Source organism: Oncorhynchus tshawytscha, linkage group LG12 (assembly GCF_018296145.1).
Source record: "Oncorhynchus tshawytscha isolate Ot180627B linkage group LG12, Otsh_v2.0, whole genome shotgun sequence".
NCBI classification, from domain to species: Eukaryota; Metazoa; Chordata; class Actinopteri; order Salmoniformes; family Salmonidae; genus Oncorhynchus; species Oncorhynchus tshawytscha.
The window spans coordinates 68,601,615-68,621,122 of NC_056440.1; the positions used below are offsets into that span (position 1 = coordinate 68,601,615).

The window sequence follows — 19,508 nt, forward strand, 5'->3', positions numbered from 1 at the left end:
CCTCATGGCTAGTGGACTGTACATAAATCCCTGTTATTGGGTAAGGAGTCCTACTGTGTAAGGTGGTGTAGTAGTGAGTCCCTCATGCTGTGGACTGTATAAATCCCTGTTATTGGGTAGCCTACTGTGTAGTGGTGTAGTAGTGAGTGCTGTTATTTCTACATTTCCCAGATGAGCAATAGAACAACTCTTACATTCATCAGACAATAGTTAGTTTTCACTGAATCTCTCTGATGTAGACTATTTTGTACGGCATCTTATGATTTCAATACCATTTGTAATGCTTCCTGGAATTTCCACATTTCCTTTCTACTCAGTTCAAAAAGGAGCATGAACGATGGTAGATGGAGTTCTGTGCAGTGGTCAGAATACATACGAATTTTGTTCTGAAGCAACGTTATTGTGCTGTATTGTCCTGTGGGTTTGTCCTGTCGTGGTCATGCTAATCGTATTTCATGGTTATGCCGCGGTTATGACCTGTTCAGCCTTGAAATGCCTACATTGCAGTCACGGTGTGGAGGCACGCCTGCATGCTCATCTTCTCCCTCTTCCTGGCCGGATGCCTGTCCAACACCCGTCTTTATCTGCGAGGCACAGTCGCGTGGGCCAACTTGCCTAGTGTCCTTCCACAATGAATAACCACTTTCAATCATCATCTCTGTCCATCTCCCAGTCTCTCTAGTTACACCTGTGTGGGTCCCAGTGCCCCTGCCTTGCCCACCCCTGGCATTATGATGGATCCCAGCAGACTGAAAATTATGGAAAGCGATGATGCCTCTGTGTGTGTGTGTGTGTGTGTGTGTGTGTATGTGTGTTGTGGTGGCATATTTCTGCTTTACCAAATGAGAGAGTTACAAACTTCACACACCAGTCAGAGTTATACTTAAACTACATATGTTTTAATAAGAGCTTTGCAATAGCCTTTTTGACTTTCAATGATGCGCTATCTCCAATGAACCATTGAAAAGTACCAACAGAAAAGTACAAAGATCTTTTATAGCCAAGATTACACCCCTCTCAACTTACATGACGAACCACAGATCTTAGCAACAGTTCACAAAGAAATACTTTTTCTTCAGAAAGGAGTATCCCTTCGCCAGATAACATTCACTATAAATTATCGTTCAGTTTGGTCCCTCCGACGAGGTTCTAATCTCGTTCCTGGTACTTCATAGTACAAAAACACCAACTCATCCAATGGCATATATCAATTATCAACTCTATCTCAAGTAAGCCCCCTCTTGACCCCACTCCTGGACAAGCTCACTGAGGGGAGTGAGCCTCTAGATCATACACTATCCCAGCATAAATGCAACATTGGAGAGGACATACAATGTTTCCAGACACTGCCATACAGTGACTGGCACACAGACGTTGTGGAGACAAGTAATTGGTTCCCCATTAGGTAAAGAATAGGTAAAGACACATTCACATATGAAGACAATGTTCCATTATGTCCTCTTCCCTTTCTGATATTCTGCATAGCACCAGGGACATGTGAAAGACAAGCCTGACCTCTCCCCTCTCTGGGCCCCAAGTGACTAAGGCCTGGCTGAGGGAAAAGTGCAACTGCCAACACTGTAGTCCAAAAGGATACATTCTAATGACACGTATCTCACATAAGCATATTATGCAAATAAAACATCTTAATTAACTGTGTTACCCAACTAATTCTGATTCATTCGCCACAATGAGAGAGAGAGAGAGAGAGAGAGAGAGAGATACAGAGAGAGAGAGAGAGAGAGAGAGAGAGAGAGAGAGAGATACAGAGAGAGAGAGAGATACAGATACAGAGAGAGATACAGATACAGAGAGAGAGATACAGAGAGAGAGAGATACAGAGAGAGAGATACAGAGAGAGAGAGATACAGAGAGAGAGAGAGAGACAGATACAGAGAGAGAGAGATACAGATACAGAGAGAGAGAGATACAGAGAGAGAGAGATACAGAGAGATACAGAGAGAGAGAGATACAGAGAGAGAGATACAGAGAGAGAGAGATAGATACAGAGAGAGAGGGAGAGAGAAGACATATGCTGTCAGACAAAGAGAAAAACCTTTGCTTTCAGGTTGCTAGTGAAATGTACACTCACTACCAAAAAGACAGAAGTATTCACTCAAGGAGAAATGGAACCATTCACAATTCAGATTCCTAGAAACATACGGTTCAATGAGATGAATAAATAGACATACAGGCTCAGGTGAAACAGACATTGACAGACAAAGCATATACCCTCCCTCCATACACACACCTTACTGTATATTAGAATAGGATGTCCTTGCATAGACAGAGAAAGGGTCATTGGTAGAGAGGGAAGGTCAATCATTCTCTCAAATGGAGAATATGTTTTCATTCTCAGGAGACAGGAGTGTGCACTCAGATGCTTAGAAGCAGGTAATCAAAGCTTCGTGAGAAGCATAAACTAGAGGCAGCGTAATCTCTGTTCCTTTTGCTATGGCAGCTCAATTAGAAACGAATCATAGTGTTACAGCACAACTCTAAAGCCAGTGATAACCAAGGTCTATCCACAAGGAGATGAGGGAGGAAAACAATGGAATTATCCTGGAAATCATTTGTATTTATTAGTAGTCTGGAAACATATGTGCTTAGAAATTAGTGATGCTCCACAAAGTAGTCTAACCCCAATGTTGTCTGATTCTAAAGCATGCTACTGCAGCTGTTTCTATTGACCATTGTCCTGTTCTCTGACGATACCATTCTTACAGATATGATATCTGATCCAGAAAGGGTTTGTATTGTAAAAACTCAGTCCAAAGGGTGAGTACAGTACTCTGTAGGCTATACCTTAAAGCTGGTTATTGAAGTTGTGGTCATCGAGTCATGCACTGGTGGCTGAGGTCCATTGTGTCAGAGGCCTTAAGCCTCACGGCTGACTGGAGTCACTGGACTAACCCTCCCACCAACATGCAGTAGCTACGGAGTTTTATCATGGCAGCTCGAACTCATTACCATCTCCGAAATCAACTCTGCTGTAGCATGACAGTGCTAGCCCCCAGACACGCAGACACACAGAGAACACGTAAATAAGGAGCTCAACGCTCCATGCTCTTTGAGCCTGGACCACCAACTCCTTGGGGCCAGAGTTTCTGGCCTGTAATCAAACTGAGTCAAGCCTTATAATTACTCTTCTGGCTTGGCAACGGTCTCCATGGCTGCCTCTGGAGCTAGCTCAGGGAAACTTGATTGGCTGGGAACAGAAATATAGGTCAGCACAAAAGAGACATTTAAAAAAAATAAAAAAAAATTCAGCTCTGTCTCAGGAAGTCATTCACCATGCCTTGCTGAGGCGTTTGAGTCGGAACACAAAGTTGATTAAAGGAAAGCGCAGTTATATAATCTGATGAAAAACAGTGAGAAATCCGCTTCGGAAGTCCTGTGTGGAAAAAAGCGCTGCATAAATTCACCTTAATCAATATCTAAGTGAGATGTGAGGAGGAAATGACATCACTTTACCATCTCTTTACTTTATTAGGTGTTTGTGCAATAAATGGGAGCTTGAAGATCAGTTGAAGCATCAACCAGCATTCACAGGGTACCAACCAATCAGGATGACTCAGACTCAGGTTGGAGAAAAGTATTCAAACAACAGTTAGCTGGACAACATATAGTAGATGGCTCCATTAGTTGTATTAAACTGGTACGGAGGGAGGTGGCCTGCTGATATGTTGGATGTTTCCATTGAGTGGGCTGACACCAGAGCTCAGGCCTCATCCATCACACCCTGGGGACCTGTGATTGTGTTGCGCTGCTCTCCTGGGGCATTGTATGATCAGCATGCCCATATACTGAATGTGTATGGATACATGCTTTCTCCCAAGCCAGGTCCCCCTGTTGACCCCTCATCTCTTATGTTTTCACCACTCTACCCCCTCTCCCATCATTAGAACCCATCCTTCACTCCCACTCCACCTCACCTCCATCTCCTCCTTCCATCATGCTGCCCTCTACAACACCAACCCCGCTCCTCTCAATCCATCTCTCCAGCTCTCATTCTTTCTCACTGTCTCTCTCTCTGCCTCTCATGCAGTCTCTCTTCCTCCCTTGATCTAATTGATCTATTAACCCTTTACTTACCTTCCCTCCCTTTGTCAGCCCTTTCTTTCCCTCCCTCTACCTCTCTATCTCTTTATTCATCTAATCGTGCTTCCCCTGGGGGTGTTGACTGGCGCTTTGATGGGATGATGTCAGAGCTCCGGTCCTCTGTCAGGGTGGATGACTGTCTGCCCAGGCAGCCTGGCTGGGTTACATCTGCATCACTGCTGAATATCACAACAGGGGAATGAGATTCCCCTGTGGGCAGCACACACACACACTCTCACACACAGATATGGAGATGGAGAAAAAGGAGTAGGGACACATACACACAGGAAAGGAGACACTCCAGAGATTCACATACACTCTATGTAATCAACATGCAAAACGTGTCTTGGGCTCAGCCTGTTTGGGGACCTGTATTTGATACTTAAGCAAGTCAATTGTTTTTGCAGTGAAGCACCACTGTTTCCCTCCAATAATTCATATCTCATGAAGGCTTGCCTGCTATGAATGATATTATCAAGAGTACACTGAAAGATTTTCTGTTCTAACAAACTCATCATTCCACCTCCATATAACTTCCTTAACTCTATCTAACCCCATCTAACTTCATTAACTTCATCTAACTCCATTAACTCAAACCAAATCCATTAACTCTATTAACTCCATTAACTCTATCCAACTCCATTAACTCTATCCAACTCCATTAACTCTATCCAACTCCATTGACTCTATCTAACTCCATTAACCCTATCTAACTCCATTGAACTCCATTAACTCTATCTAACTCCATTAACTCTATCTAATTCCATCAAACTCCATTTTCTCTATCTAACTCCATTAACTCTATCTAACAATCTAACTCCATTAACTCTAACTCCATTAACTCCATTAACTCTATCTAACTCCATTAACTCTATCTAACTCCATTAACTCCATTAACTCTATCTAACTCCATTAACTCTATCTAACTCCATTAACTCCATTAACTCAATCTAACTCCATTGACTCTATCGAACTCCATTAATTAACTCTATCGAACTCCATCTAACTTCATTAACTCTATCTAACATCATCTAACTCTATTTAACTCCATTAAATCTATCCAACAACATTAACGCTATTAACTCTATCTAACTCCATTAACTTCATCTAACTCCATTAACTCAAACCAAATCCATTAACTCTATGTAACTCCATTATCTCTTATCTAACTCCATTAACTATCTACAGTGGGGAGAACAAGTATTTGATACACTGCCAATTTTGCAGGTTTTCCTACTTACAAAGCAAGTAGAGGTCTGTAATTTTTATCATAGGTACACTTCAACTGTGAGAGATGGAATCTAAAACATAAATCCAGAAAATCACATTGTATGATTTAAAAAAATATATATATATATATATATATTACCCCTTTTACGTGGTTTCCAATTGTTTAGTAGCTACTATCTTGTCTCATCACTCCTGTACGGGCTTGGGAGAGACAAAGGTTAAAAGTCATGCGTCCTCTGATACACAACCCAACCAAGCCGCACTGCTTCTTAACACAGCACCATCCAACCCAGAAGCACTAATGTGTCGGAGGAAACACCATACACCTGGCAACCTTGGTTAGTGCGCACTGCGGCCGGCCCGCCAAGGGAGTTGAGACAAGGATTTCACTACCGGCCAAACCCCCCCTAACCCGGACAACGCTAGGCCAATTGTGCGTTGCCCCACAGACCTCCCAGTCGTGGCCGGTTACGACAGAGCCTGGGCGCGAACCCAGAGTCTCTGGTGGCACAGCTAGCGCTGCAGTACAACGCCTTTAACCACTGCACCACCTGGAAGGCCCTCATTGTATCATTTTTAAGTAAATAATTTGCATTTTATTGCATGACATAAGTATTTGATACATCAGAAAAGCAGAACATAATATTTGGTACAGAAACCTTTGTTTGCAATTACAGGGATCATACGTTTTCTGTAGTTCTTGACCAGGTTTGCACACACTGCGGCAGGGATTTTGGCCCACTCCTCCATACAGACCTTCTCCAGATCCTTCAGGTTTCGGGGCTGTCGCTGGGCAATACGGACTTTCAGCTCCCTCCAAAGATTTTCTATTGGGTTCAGGTCTGGAGACTGGCTAGGCCACTCCAGTACCTTGAGATGCTTCTTACGGAGCCACTCCTTAGTTGCCCTTGCTGTGTGTTTCGGGTCGTTGTCATGCTGGAAGACCCAGCCACGACCCATCTTCAATGCTCTTACTGAGGAAGGAGGTTGTTGGCCAAGATCTCGCAATACATGGCCCCATCCATCCTCTCCTCAATATGGTGCAGTCGTCCTGTCCCCTTTGCAGAAAAGCATCCCCAAAGAATGATGTTTCCACGTCCATGCTTCACGGTTGGGATGGTGTTCTTGGGGTTGTACTCATCCTTCTTCTTCCTCCAAACACAGCGAGTGGAGTTTAACCAAAAAGCTCTATTTTTGTCTCATCAGACCACATGACCTTCTCCCATTCCTCCTCTGGATCATCCAGATGGTCATTGGCAAACTTCAGATGGGCCTGGACATGCACTGGCTTGAGCAGGGGGACCTTGCGTGAGCTGCAGGATTTTAATCCATGACGGTGTAGTGTGTTACTAATGGTTTTCTTTGAGACTGTCGTCCCAGCTCTCTTCAGGTCATTGACCAGGTCCTGCTGTGTAGTTCTCGGCTGATCCTTCACCTTCCTCATGATCATTGATGCCCCACGAGGTGAGATCTTGCATGGAGCCCCAGACCGAGGGTGATTGACCGTCATCTTGAACTTCTTCCATTTTCTAATAATTGCACCAACAGTTGTTGCCTTCTCACCAAGCTGCTTGCCTATTGTCCTGTAGCCCACCCCAGCCTTGTGGAGGTCTACAATTTTATTCCTGATGTCCTTACACAGCTTTCTTGTCTTGGCCATTGTGGAGAGGATGGAGTCTGTTTGATTGAATGTGTGGACAGGTGTCATTTATACAGGTAACGAGTTCAAACAGGTGCAGTTAATACAGGTAATGAGTGGAGAACAGGAGGGCTTCTTGAAGAAAAACTAACAGGTCTGTGAGAGCCGGAATTCGTACTGGTTGGTAGGTGATCAAATACTTATGTCATGCAATAAAATGCAAATTAATTACTTAAAAATCATACAATCTTTTCTTCATCTAACTCCATTTTCTCTATCTAACTCCATCGAACTCCATTAACTCTATCTAACTCCATTAACACAATCTAAATCCATTAACTCTTATCTAACTCCATTAACTTCATTAACTCTATCTAACATCATCTAATTCCATTAACTCTATCTAACTCCATCGAACTCCATTAACTCTATCTAACTCCATTAACACAATCTAAATCCATTAACTCTTATCTAACTCCATTAACTTCATTAACTCTATCTAACTCCATCTAACTTCATTAACTATATCTAACTCCATCCAACTTCATTAACTATATCTAACTCCATCTAACTCCATTAACTCTATCTAATGCCATCTAACTTCATTAACTCTATCTAACTCCTTCTAACTTCAGTAACTCCATCTAACTTCAGTAACTCCATCTAACTTCATTAACTCCATCTAACTTCATTAACTCTATCTAACTCCATCTAACTTCAGTAACTCTATCTAACTTCATTAACTCAATCTAACTTAATCTAACTATATCTAACTCCATTGTGTTTAAGTAGAGAATACAATGAGTTATTTTTGGAAAATGTCAGTTTTCCACATGAGGCTACCCAGTTATTTGTTTATAATTTCAATATAACTTTCATATAATGGAAGATTAAAAGAAATGTTAGAGAGATGAGGGACACTTCATTTCCATTTCAAACTTCTTTAATCTCCCTTTGTTCAATTATCTTTTCCCCACTACACTCTCCTTCCATCCGGTTGGTTACACTTCAAGAAGTGTCAGTGCATCCTTTGATTTGTTAGTATTGCTTCCCCTTTCAGAAAATCAGGAAGCATCTAAAGGCATTTATCTAGTAGATGACATAACATTGTATGCTCCCCTGCAACACAATATACAGAGATATGCACATTATAATGTCTTTGTTTCACAGTATGTCATCAGGTCCAGGTTCACTTTCTTACATTTTGAACAGAGTTAACACTACTATGCTTTTCATGTTTGTGGGGCAGGGAATTACGGTACCAAAGTCAACATTGTAGAAAAAATATGAAAACTCCAGCGTACACAATTTTATCTCTGCATATTTATTGTCAACATTTTGGTACACATCCTTTTTCAAGACGTTGAAGAAGGTTGGAAAAGGATGTACACCAAAACGTTGACAGTAAGTATGCACAGAGGAATTGTGTGCGCAGGAGTTATTTATGTATTTTCTCTACATCTCTTTCTCAGCTTGTCATGATGTCCCTGAGCAAGTGAGATAAAGTCACCTCTCTGTCCCCTGGGATGGGACCTGCTGCTTGGTCTAATTAATGGGAGGATAGGTTAGGCTCTCTGACCTGGGGTTAAGGTCATATGATCAGGGTTCGGGTGTCAGGATCTGTCTAGGGATCATAGCATCGATCCTCAGGGGATGTATTTTATCTGAAGTATTGAGTGTGTATTTGTGTTTGGGTATTTGTCGTGTGATGTCATGTGTGTGACGGTGCATATCATTTGTCATTGCTGTATTAAGACCACACAAACATTTGGAATAGTAATACCAACATGTACAGTATCTCTTGGGGGAGAGTCATTGTTCTATAACAGTCTGAGATGTTGCGAGGGGATTGGGCAGAGGAGTTAGAACAGGAGAAGGTTCATGTTCTACAGCTGGGGGTGATTCTACAGTTTTCCTATAGACTTCTCCAGTGAATCAGCTGTTTGCTCCATGGCATCCTCACCCCCCACCCCCCCCCTAAGGGCACGGCGGTATTTGGGTATGGAGAGAGGATGAGTAGGCATGACAGGTCAAGGGGCCTGATGACATTATGGCCTGCTGTCCCTGCCCCTGCTCCATAGGAGGTTTAGATTGCCTTGGATTCTATTACCTCCTTATGGGAGATTATGGTTACCCAGCCATACCACTAGAAAATATAATTACGATACCATACAACCTCCGGTGGGAGCGTACAGTTTGGTAACCATGGTTACTCGAACCCCTAAAGTATGAATTATATAACCATTGAATTTGTGAAGGAAAGAGCACAATGGACTAGTCTTTACTTTACATTAGCTCATATCAATGGACTAGTCTTTACTTTACAGTAGCTCATATCAATGGACTAGTCTTTACATTAGCTCATATCAATGGATTAGTCTTTACTTTACATTAGCTCATATCAATGGACTAGTCTTTACTTTACAGTAGCTCATATCAATGGACTAGTCTTTACTTTACATTAGCTCATATCAATGGACTAGTCTTTACTGTACATTAGCTCATATCAATGGACTAGTCTTTACTGTACATTAGCTCATATCAATGGACTAGTCTTTACTTTACAGTAGCTCATATCAATGAACTAGTCTTTACTTTACAGTAGCTCATATCAATGGACTAGTCTTTACTTTACAGTAACTCATATCAATGGACTAGTCTTTACTTTACAGTAGCTCATATCAATGGACTAGTCTTTACTTTACAGTAGCTCATATCAATGGACTAGTCTTTACTTTACAGTAGCTCATATCAATGGACTAGTCTTTACTTTACAGTAGCTCATATCAATGGACTAGTCATTACTGTACATTAGCTCATATCAATGGTCTAGTCATTACCGTACATTAGCTCATATCAATGGACTAGTCATTACTGTACAGTAGCTCATATCAATGGTCTAGTCATTACTGTACATTAGCTCATATCAATGGTCTAGTCATTACTGTACATTAGCTCATATCAATGAACTAGTCTTTACTTTACAGTAGCTCATATCAATGGACTAGTCTTTACTTTACAGTAGCTCATATCAATGGACTAGTATTTACTTTACAAAAAAAATATTATAACTAAGAGTCTCATTGTCAGTAGTTTGTGTGTTTATGTGAACATACTATAGATCTGTATATCCTTTGTGTGTGTGTGTGTATGCGCGTAGTTCTCCAGAGACCGCAATTTCCCTCATATCAATGGACTAGTCTTTACTTTACAGTAGCTCATATCAATGGACTAGTTTTTACTTTACAGTAGCTCATATCAATGGACTAGTTTTTACTTTACAGTAGCTCATATCAATGGACTAGTCTTTACTTTACAGTAGCTCATATCAATGGTCTAGTCATTACTGTACATTAGCTCATATCAATGGTCTAGTCATTACTGTACATTAGCTCATATCAATGGACTAGTCTTTACTTTACAGTAGCTCATATCAATGGTCTAGACATTACTGTACATTAGCTCATATCAGTGGTCTAGTCATTACTGTACATTAGCTCATATCAATGGTCTAGTCATTACTGTACATTAGCTCATATCAATGGTCTTGTCATTACTGTACATTAGCTCATATCAATGGTCTAGACATTACTGTACATTAGCTCATATCAATGGACTAGTCATTACTGTACATTAGCTCATATTTCACTGGCTTCCCATCAGACCTCAGAGCCCATCAGAGCTCTCCTATGATTTGTGATTAGAGCAGATGATTTTAACAAACTATTATCCTTTCTTGTATTTTGTTTCCATCCTAAAAGGTCATTAGAAATGAGGAGGTGTTTTGGGTGTAACAGTATCGTTATAGGCTTACTATGTGGTTATATTTGTTATTATTATTGTTATTATTCTTTTCTCTATTGACACTAGAGTATGATGCCAGGCTGACTCAGGTTTTAGCGTAGGGCAGTGGATCCAGGGCTGTGTGTATGTGTCTGTCTGTCTGTTTGTGTGTGTCTTTGTCTCTTGTATTGGTCATTAAGTGAATCATGGGGGAGGTGGGTAGGGGAGGGTACTGGGAGCGTGCGGGCAGGAGAGGGTTTTCTTCAGCCTTGCAGCGGAGTGTCCCCACCTCTTCCCTTTTCCCTTTGGTCTCAGGCTCTGGGCACAGGTAACACTCCATAAGGATATTATCACAGGTCATGGTGAGAAGTAGAGGCCTCGCCTGCCTCCACGTGCCCCTGCTAGTTTGTATGTGTGTGTGTGTGTGTGTGTGTGTGTGTGTGTGTGTGTGTGTGTGTGTGTGTGTGTGTGTGTGTGTGTGTGTGTGTGTTGCGTGTGTGAGTGTGTGTGTTTTTCCCAGAGGCACTCACCTGCACCTGTCATATGTCCTCCAATCCCGTTGTGTCTTGCTGTTGATGTGTCTGCCTGTTTGCTGCCCTCTGCGACCCCTAGCCAAGCCCCCACGCTGCACGCCTACCCTCCTTTCACTCCCTCCATCCCAGGTGCTTGCTGTCTCTCCAGCCGTTGCCGTGCCAACAGAGCAGCCCATATTCTTTAGCTGGTGATCTGGGAAGGGAAGCAGCAGGGTTTGGTCCAGGCTCCATCAGCCACCTCTGGCAGCTGCAAGCCACTGCAAGCTGACTGACATGACCCTCACTGTGCCCACACACAACCATGCCTCATGTTAGCATCACGTTAGCCCCACGTTAGCCTCATCAGTTAGCCTTAACAGTAAATATGGAAGAAGAGAGAAGATGACCTTACTTAACTCTATCTAGTTAGAGTGCTTTGTATGGAGTCCCTCTTGTTAGCCTGTTTGGAGTCAATTGTTTTGATGGTAGGAAGTTGATTGAATCAGACTGAGACAGTCATTCCCTGTGGGTGGGACACGACTCTAGACATCGACAGCAGGCTTTGGGTTAGATCCAACCTTTAATGAATCAGCATACAGGGAGATCATAGACTAAGAAAGGAAAGAGAAATGGAGAAGATAGATTAGGACTGAGGGCGTAAAGAGGAAGGACAGCAGGAAATGTTGGATATGAGAAAAATTGGCGTGATTCAGTAAAGATAAGATAAACGGAAGACGAAGCAAGGTGTATCAGTTGTTGAGATGTTTGGCACTTTGACCTCTCCCCATTCCATAATCTTATGTCTCCCCTCATTCAACCCCCTCCCCTGCAGTCTACAGTGTGAATCCTCCTGACAGCTTTCCCCTCCAATCACAGCTATGCCAATCAAGAGACCCCCCTTGAACCAGTCTCATCCACATGACCTGTTTTGCTTACACTTACCTGTCTGTCTGTATGTCTGTCTACATTCATTGTCTTTCTCTGTCTGATGCCGCACTTCTTACTCTATACGTGCTCCATTATCTGCCTGTGTCCCTGTCTGTGACTGGGTGTCAACCCGTGTCTGTCTCATTCTGTCTCTTTGTCTGTCTGAAAGAAACTCTGTTACTTATTTGTTGCTCATTCAACTTCACTGATCACCTACACAGAGGGTGCAGTGATCCATTTGTTTGCTCTATAAGGCACTAAATGGATGTTAGACAGGAAGGGGAATGACTAAAGGAATGGGGGTAAGTGGTGTAGGTAGAGTTGCAACATTCTGGTAACTTTTCCAGATATCCTGGTTAAAGGAGACCAGATTCCCTGCTTACTCCCTCTTTATTACAGGAATCTTCCAACTGGGATTTCTAGAAAACCTAAAAAAGTTACCAGAATTTTGCAACTCTACCTACACCACTTACCCCCACTCCTTCAGTCATTCCCCTTCCTTTCTATTAGTGCCTTATAGAGAAAACAAATAGATCACTGGACAGACAGACAGACATGATATGGGGCGTAGTCCTCCCTATGTTCTGAGATGCAGGCAGCAAATACTAGCTGAGAGATTGTTTTGTATGTGCATGCCATTGCTTGTGCTTTGCTAAACTGTAGTATAATGGCACAGTGAAACTCTGCATGCCTCTCTTGTACTGTATATAAGTGAAATCCAGCCAGCCAGCCAGTGTTCATGGAAGGACACAGTGCACTAGAGTTACAGTCTCTCTCTTGTGTTAGGCAGCCCAACCCAACCACAGATACTGGATTTGCATTTGTGGACTGACTCTTCACACAGAGAGAGCCCGACCAGACAGAGACATGTCTGCGGTCCTACAACAGTGACTGACCCCTCAAACGACCAGGAACACAGACATCTGTAGCCTCAACCACAGAATTACAGATTCTTCGGGAACCACAATTACCATCCTCCCTCCTCCTTGATAACCCATATGGCTAACATGCCCACATGCATCATCTAACATCCCTCTGGATTGGGATTAACCTCACTCAGCCAAACGATTAGTTCCTTGTATCTATTTGGCGGGTAACATGTTGTGTGTGTGTGTTATGTTTATACCCTCCCACATCACATCTTATCCCTCCTTTTCTCTTTTTCTCTCGCTCGCCTACTTCTTTTTCCTGTCAGCCTTTCTGATGTACTGCCTCCAGCCATCCCCCTCCTTCTCTGACTCGACCTCTTATTTTGCATGCCCATATCTAGTCCGTTTCTTGTCTCTATTCTTTAGTCCTTATTGTGCTCTCTTACTAAAAGTAAGTCTTTGTTTTTTTCTCCCAGCCTCTTATCCTCTCTCATCTTCTCTATTTCTCTTCCAGCTTCAACTGAACTATGTTGTGGTGTCTGTCTCTGTCTCACGTTCATTTGAGTCAATAACCTCACTTTGTTCATTCTGTTAATCCTCCTAGTCTTAACAAAGACAAATCCCTTTTCTCTGCAGAGATAAATCTTCAAATCTACTTCTTCTTCTGCACTCATCTTTCCCACAGCACCCATTCCTAATCCCACTTCCTCTCCCTCCATTTCTACAGTGCACCTGCACTCTGTTTTTCCTCTCTCTTCCTCTTGTCATTTTCCAGTGTGTAACCTGTAATTAGTGTTGTCTGTCTATGTGTCTTGACTTGTGTCACCTGCTATAGCTCAGCATGTCTTCTGCTCACCAGACTGTTACAACATATTGGCTAGGAACACTTTGTCTCCAACACCCAGTCCTCCCCCTCCCTGTCCTTCCTCTTTTACTCTTTTGTTCATTAATTGTGTTGATTTTTGTGTCTGTTTTGCAAATATCACACTGTTACATACTTGTAGTGACTAAGGTTTGGAACTAAGTGTGCATGTATGTGTGTGAAGGTGTGTGTGTGTGTGTGTGTGTGTGTGTGTGTGTGAGTGTAAGTCACTAAAATTCCCTTGTTACTCCCAAGTCTGGGGACATTATTAGTCACATTCAGATCTGGACTCTGGATAGTCTAGCCCTTACACAAGACCTTGCAGCCTCACCTGTGGTGGGAAGCCATCACAGAGCTGAGGCTGGCTCTTTGCCTTCAGAAGCAGGATTCTCCTAGTGCTCCATTGGCCTCTCTCTCAGTGTCCGTCCTGACTGTGTCTCTGCCCCCCCCAGCAGGAGCCTGTGTAAACCTGGAACCCAGACCCCAGATGAGGCAGGCCGCCTCGGGAACTCCTCCATCACAGACCTGGCCAACTCTGTCACCACCAGCGACATTCACATGGTAAGGAAATCCGCTCTCTTCCTGTCTGTCTGTGTTAATGATTGTTCATCTGTACTCCTCTCTACATGTCTGGGTTTGCCCACCGCCACCCACTTGTAGCAGCATTTAGATTTGCAAGATGTCTTAAATGACAAAACGTGCTAATTACATGACATTTCCCAACCCAGCTTGACTATCACAAAGGAGAAACTCAGTAGAATATGCTTTATTCAGCAAAAGCTGGTAATTACGCTGCGAACACAGTGCTGTGAGTGCTGGGTGGACAGGGCGCGGGTGGGGGATGGGACCTGTGTTATTATGTGGGTTGCACGTCTGCGTTATGGAGGTCCCGATGATGCTTAATGATGATACTTTCACTTTGAGGGGGAGCCAACAGGGCCTGTCAGTTGGATCAGACCTGCAGTTGGCCACGGTCTCTTTCCATCTCTGGTCTCTCACTTCACTATGTGGGTCGAAGACTTTCACTAGGCCTAGTTAATAACTATAAATTTAAAAAATTAATCACTGAGGTACATTTTTTTTCCCCAGGGGGGTCATTGTGATACTACCTATGCAGGTGTTTAGGAGTTTTATGTGCGTTTACAAAGGTGAATAATCCCGGTACCCAGAATCAAATCTTGTGTAAACTGGCCAGCTACGTCAGTCTGTCATATTATGTTAATAATATGATTAACCTAGTGTTCTGACACTCACATGGTCTGGAGGTGGAGAGATGTGTATGGTGTAGGTGGGCTCAGTATGTGGCTGTATTTTGTGGAGGTTCTGTATCTATGTGGGTTATGTGGGTTTCAGGCGAAGCGATTGGGCAACAAGTATAAATAAAAATTATGAAAAAACAGATTGACCCTGAAAAATTGTTGACAACTGTAGGTGGGACAGATTTCAGGAGAGAGCTGTCTGAAAGCCTGTGTGTGCATTCATGCGTCCATGTGTGTATGTCTGTGTGTGCATGTGTGTGTTTGAAAGACAGACAGACATCAGACACCAAGAGAGTGAAGGAGGAGAGATGATCAGATTTAGAACGGAGAGGTAGAGCAACAGCGAGATGTGTGGGAGAGAATACAGAATGTGAGATTAAATTCCAGGAACTGCACCTTGGGCCAAGCCTTTGGTCCCTCTCTATCAGATAGCAGCCTTTTAACTGCATTTCCTTCCCTCCCTCGGGGCCCAGCTCCAGTTAGGCAGGGGGTCTCTCTACTCACAGAATATCTCCTGCCTCTCATCTCCTGATATACCTTCTCCCCCATTGCTCCCTCCCTTATCGCTTAGTAAAGCCCAGACATATGACATAACATTATCTGAACGTTAGGCTAGCATGATGGCGGCATTGCACGTGAGTTCCAGTGCTGTTTGACTGCCCCCTTGTGGATGAGAAACAAAGCTCCTTGTTCACCTTGGGTGTCCATGTCCCTGAGTGTTTGATCTGTGTGTTCCATGCTGGGAAAGGGTGGGGCTAGTGGGATGAGGGTTGTTGAGTGTACATAGGGAGAATCTCAATTGCATAGTCCTCGCATCCTCTCTCTTTCTCCTTGCCTCCTTCTCAAAACCCATTGGATGAGAGTGCCAGAGGTCCATCCCTTCTGACCTTCTCCAATGTGTTTTGAGTAGGAGTCGAGGAGAGAGGACACAAGGAGTATGCAATTGCAATTCTACCATCGTATAGACTGGATAAATATTAGAGTTCTCTGCTGCTGTTCTCTCCCAGCTCTCTCCAGGCTCAGAAGAGGACACAGACGGGCCTGTGGTTGAGAAGCTGGGCCGGATTCAGTTCAGTGTGGGTTACAGCTTCCAGGACTCCACCCTGACAGTCAAGATCCTCACGGGCCAGGAGCTCCCCGCCAAGGACTTCTCTGGCACCTCAGACCCCTTCGTCAAACTCTACCTGCTGCCTGACAAGAAGCACAAGCTGGAGACCAAGGTCAAGAGGAAGAACCTCAACCCTCGCTGGAACGAGACCTTCCTGTTTGAAGGTCAGACTGTGAAATCACCCTGCACACAGAGGCTGCATACCTAATGGCGCCCTATTCCATATATAGTGCACTACTTTTGTCCAAAGCCCTATGGGTCCTGTTCAAAAGTAGTGCACTACATATGGAATAGGGTGCCATTTGGGACACACAGATACTCTAGCGGGGTGGCAGGTAGCCTAGTGGTTAGAGTGTTGGGCCACTAACCAAAAGGTTGCTGGATTGAATCCCTGAGCTGACAAGGTAAAAACCTGTTGTTCTGCCCCGGAACAAGGCAGTTAACCCACTGTTCCCTGGTAGACCGTCATTGTAAATTAAAAAACTGACGTGCCAAGTTAAATAAAGGTTAAATAAACATTTTTTTAAAAGCTACTGCACATTATAAAAAACACGTCTATACACATAACTAGACTTTATGGCTATTGGTTATCCTGTATAAAGTCTGAAAGAGTACTCCTTAAATCTCTGTCCAGCACATATCAGCCTCTTATCTGTCTGTTTATGTATCTGTCTGTTCCCCTCAGGGTTCCCCTATGAGAAGGTGATCCAGAGGACCCTCTATATGCAGGTGCTGGATTACGATCGTTTCAGCAGGAACGACCCCATCGGGGAGGTGTCCATTCCCCTTAACAAGGTGGACCTGGGCAACCAGCAAACCTACTGGAAGGAGCTGAAGCCCTGCAGCGACGGAAGCGTGAGTAATGTACACACACAGACTAGGACAGTTGCAGAGGGACAGGGGAGGAGGGGAGATGAGGGGAGGGGTGGAGAGAGGGAAAAAGGAGAAGGAGGGATGACTGGGAGACAGAAGGGGGTAGAGGGGATGGAGGGAGTGAGAGGGTTGGTGAGTGGTGATGTCATTGTGTTTCTCAGGGGAGTCGAGGAGACCTGCTGGTGTCACTATGCTACAACCCTCAAGCCAACACCATCACTGTGACCATCATCAAAGCCCGCAACCTCAAAGCCATGGACATTGGAGGCACCTCCGGTACAGTACATACAATACTCTGTCATCACCTGTTTCCTGTGCTACAGTCTGTCTACCTTAACATGTGTCAATGTGGTTTCAGTATCTCTCCATTCATCGGCATCCCAAATGGCACCCTATTCCCTAAATAGTGCACTACTTTCTATGAGCCCTGGTCAAAATAAGTGTACTGCATTCGGATTAGGGTGCCATTTGGGATGCAACCTCTGTGTTTAAATGATGTAACCTCTGTGTTTAAGTGATGTGTCTCCCCCGTCAGATCCCTATGTGAAGCTGTGGCTGATGCACAAGGACAAGCGTGTGGAGAAGAAGAAGACGGTGACAATGAAGTGCTGTCTGAACCCCGTGTTCAACGAGTCCTTCCCCTTCGACGTCCCCGCCCACGTGCTCCGAGAGACCACCATCATCATCACCGTCATGGACAAGGACAAGCTCAGTCGCAACGACGTCATCGGCAAGGTACCGCCTCCTCGTAACGCCCAGACCACCAGCCACGTACATCACCAGTCCACACTGACCCCTGCTGGCACATACTGAGACACACACACACACATGCACAAATACGTACACACACACACACACTCACTCACACACAATGATCATGCTCTCACACACACTAACACAAAGACACATTAACAGTCACTGTCTCAAGATTGCTCTTACATACTGACACATTGAGATTGATATCCATTGATTGTGTGGTTTGTTTGTGGCACACAGAGGCACTATCCCATTGATTTTCTGACACACTGTAACCCTCATACAGGCTTCCTTACTATGGATCCAGTGTCTGACAGTGACCCCTCAGTAAACCAAACACGCCTCATCACAGGCGCTGGCCCTTTCACCCATAGTCTAATCACCAGCAGTAAAACACAGCTGTGGCTTGCTTGGGAGCCTCCATCTCTCTGTCTAAACATAAGTCTCATTCTCACACAAATCGTTCCCCCTGTTTCCCCTGCTCTGAAAATTGCTGAGAGTAAAACAGCTGTTTCATCTTAATGACTCTCCTCAGCTCCCGATATGAATTAAGTTCAGATTAGGGTGATTGGCAAGCTTTATGGTAACAGCAGGGACACTCCAGACTTCAGAGAGTTTAGTTTACCTCTCTCTGTTTGAGTATGAGTAATATAGATCTCTGTGACGTCAGATATCCTGCTTATCCATCTCACCCCCCTCGCTCTCTTTCACTCCATCTCTCTCTCCTCCTCCCTTCCTCCCCTTCTCTTCCTCTCTTTCTTCCCACCCTCCCTCTTGCTCTCTCTCTCAGATCTATCTCTCGTGGAAGAGTGGTCCGGCGGAGGTGAAGCACTGGAAGGACATGATGGGTAAACCTCGTAATGCCGTGCAGCAGTGGCATGCCCTCAAGGCCTGATACTGTAGGTCCAGTCACATCCACCCAGACCATCCCAGCCCCCTGCCCTGCCCTCCCACCCTATCGTTATGCACAAGGCTGACTCGCTGCAGAACATGGGTACAAATAGCCATCCAACGCATCCACCCTACGCATCCACCCTCTCCTCCTGCCTGTCCTCTCTCAGATCCCTAATGAACTTCTCCTTCCTCTACTCCACTCTGTTAAGCCGGGTCCTTTCTGAGTCTTGTTGCTTTTAAGTTTTCTCTCAACCGTTGTTTTTTCTCCTTGGTCCACCTTTACTCTGTTTTACTCTGGAGCAGCACACTCTGCCAGCCCTAGGGTGAGCCCCAGGAATGATCGATAGAGAGAGAGAGGCAAACCAATGGAATAGAAGAGGGATGGACTGTCTGGATGATAATGGAATTAGACGTGACACTGTCACTCCACCCCGTTCATCATCTCTGATCTCTTTCTCTCCCACCACTGTAGTGATTCTTCCCTGGCTGGACCCCCTTGTTGTCTGTGCGTGCTGTGGGTGATGTGCTGTAACTCCAAATGAAGTTCTAGATGAAAAAAGGAGAAAATGACTGATCATTTACACTGGTCCATGGGGGAAATGTAAAAAGACGTTCCTATTTTCCGGAGAGAAAAAAAAAAGAATAATGACAGAAAAAGAGTAAAGTCATCAATGTTGTGTTTTGTTTTTAAAAAG

At 44.0% G+C, this 19,508-nt stretch overlaps 1 protein-coding gene across 3 annotated transcripts in view; it reads left to right on the top strand.

Annotated features, from left to right (window-relative positions):
• Positions 1-19,508, top strand: part of syt7b (synaptotagmin VIIb) — a 115,608-nt gene extending 96,100 nt beyond the window's left edge. For 2 of the 3 annotated variants that reach the window (XM_042330976.1, XM_042330978.1), the window contains 6 exons: positions 14,376-14,484; positions 16,190-16,454; positions 16,976-17,145; positions 17,325-17,439; positions 17,699-17,898; positions 18,710-19,508. In XM_042330976.1, the coding sequence (XP_042186910.1) occupies positions 14,376-14,484; positions 16,190-16,454; positions 16,976-17,145; positions 17,325-17,439; positions 17,699-17,898; positions 18,710-18,814 (964 nt within the window). In that variant the 3' untranslated portion in view covers positions 18,815-19,508. The remainder of the gene's footprint in view (positions 1-14,375; positions 14,485-16,189; positions 16,455-16,975; positions 17,146-17,324; positions 17,440-17,698; positions 17,899-18,709) is intronic. The other variant, XM_042330977.1, reaches the window with a different exon arrangement.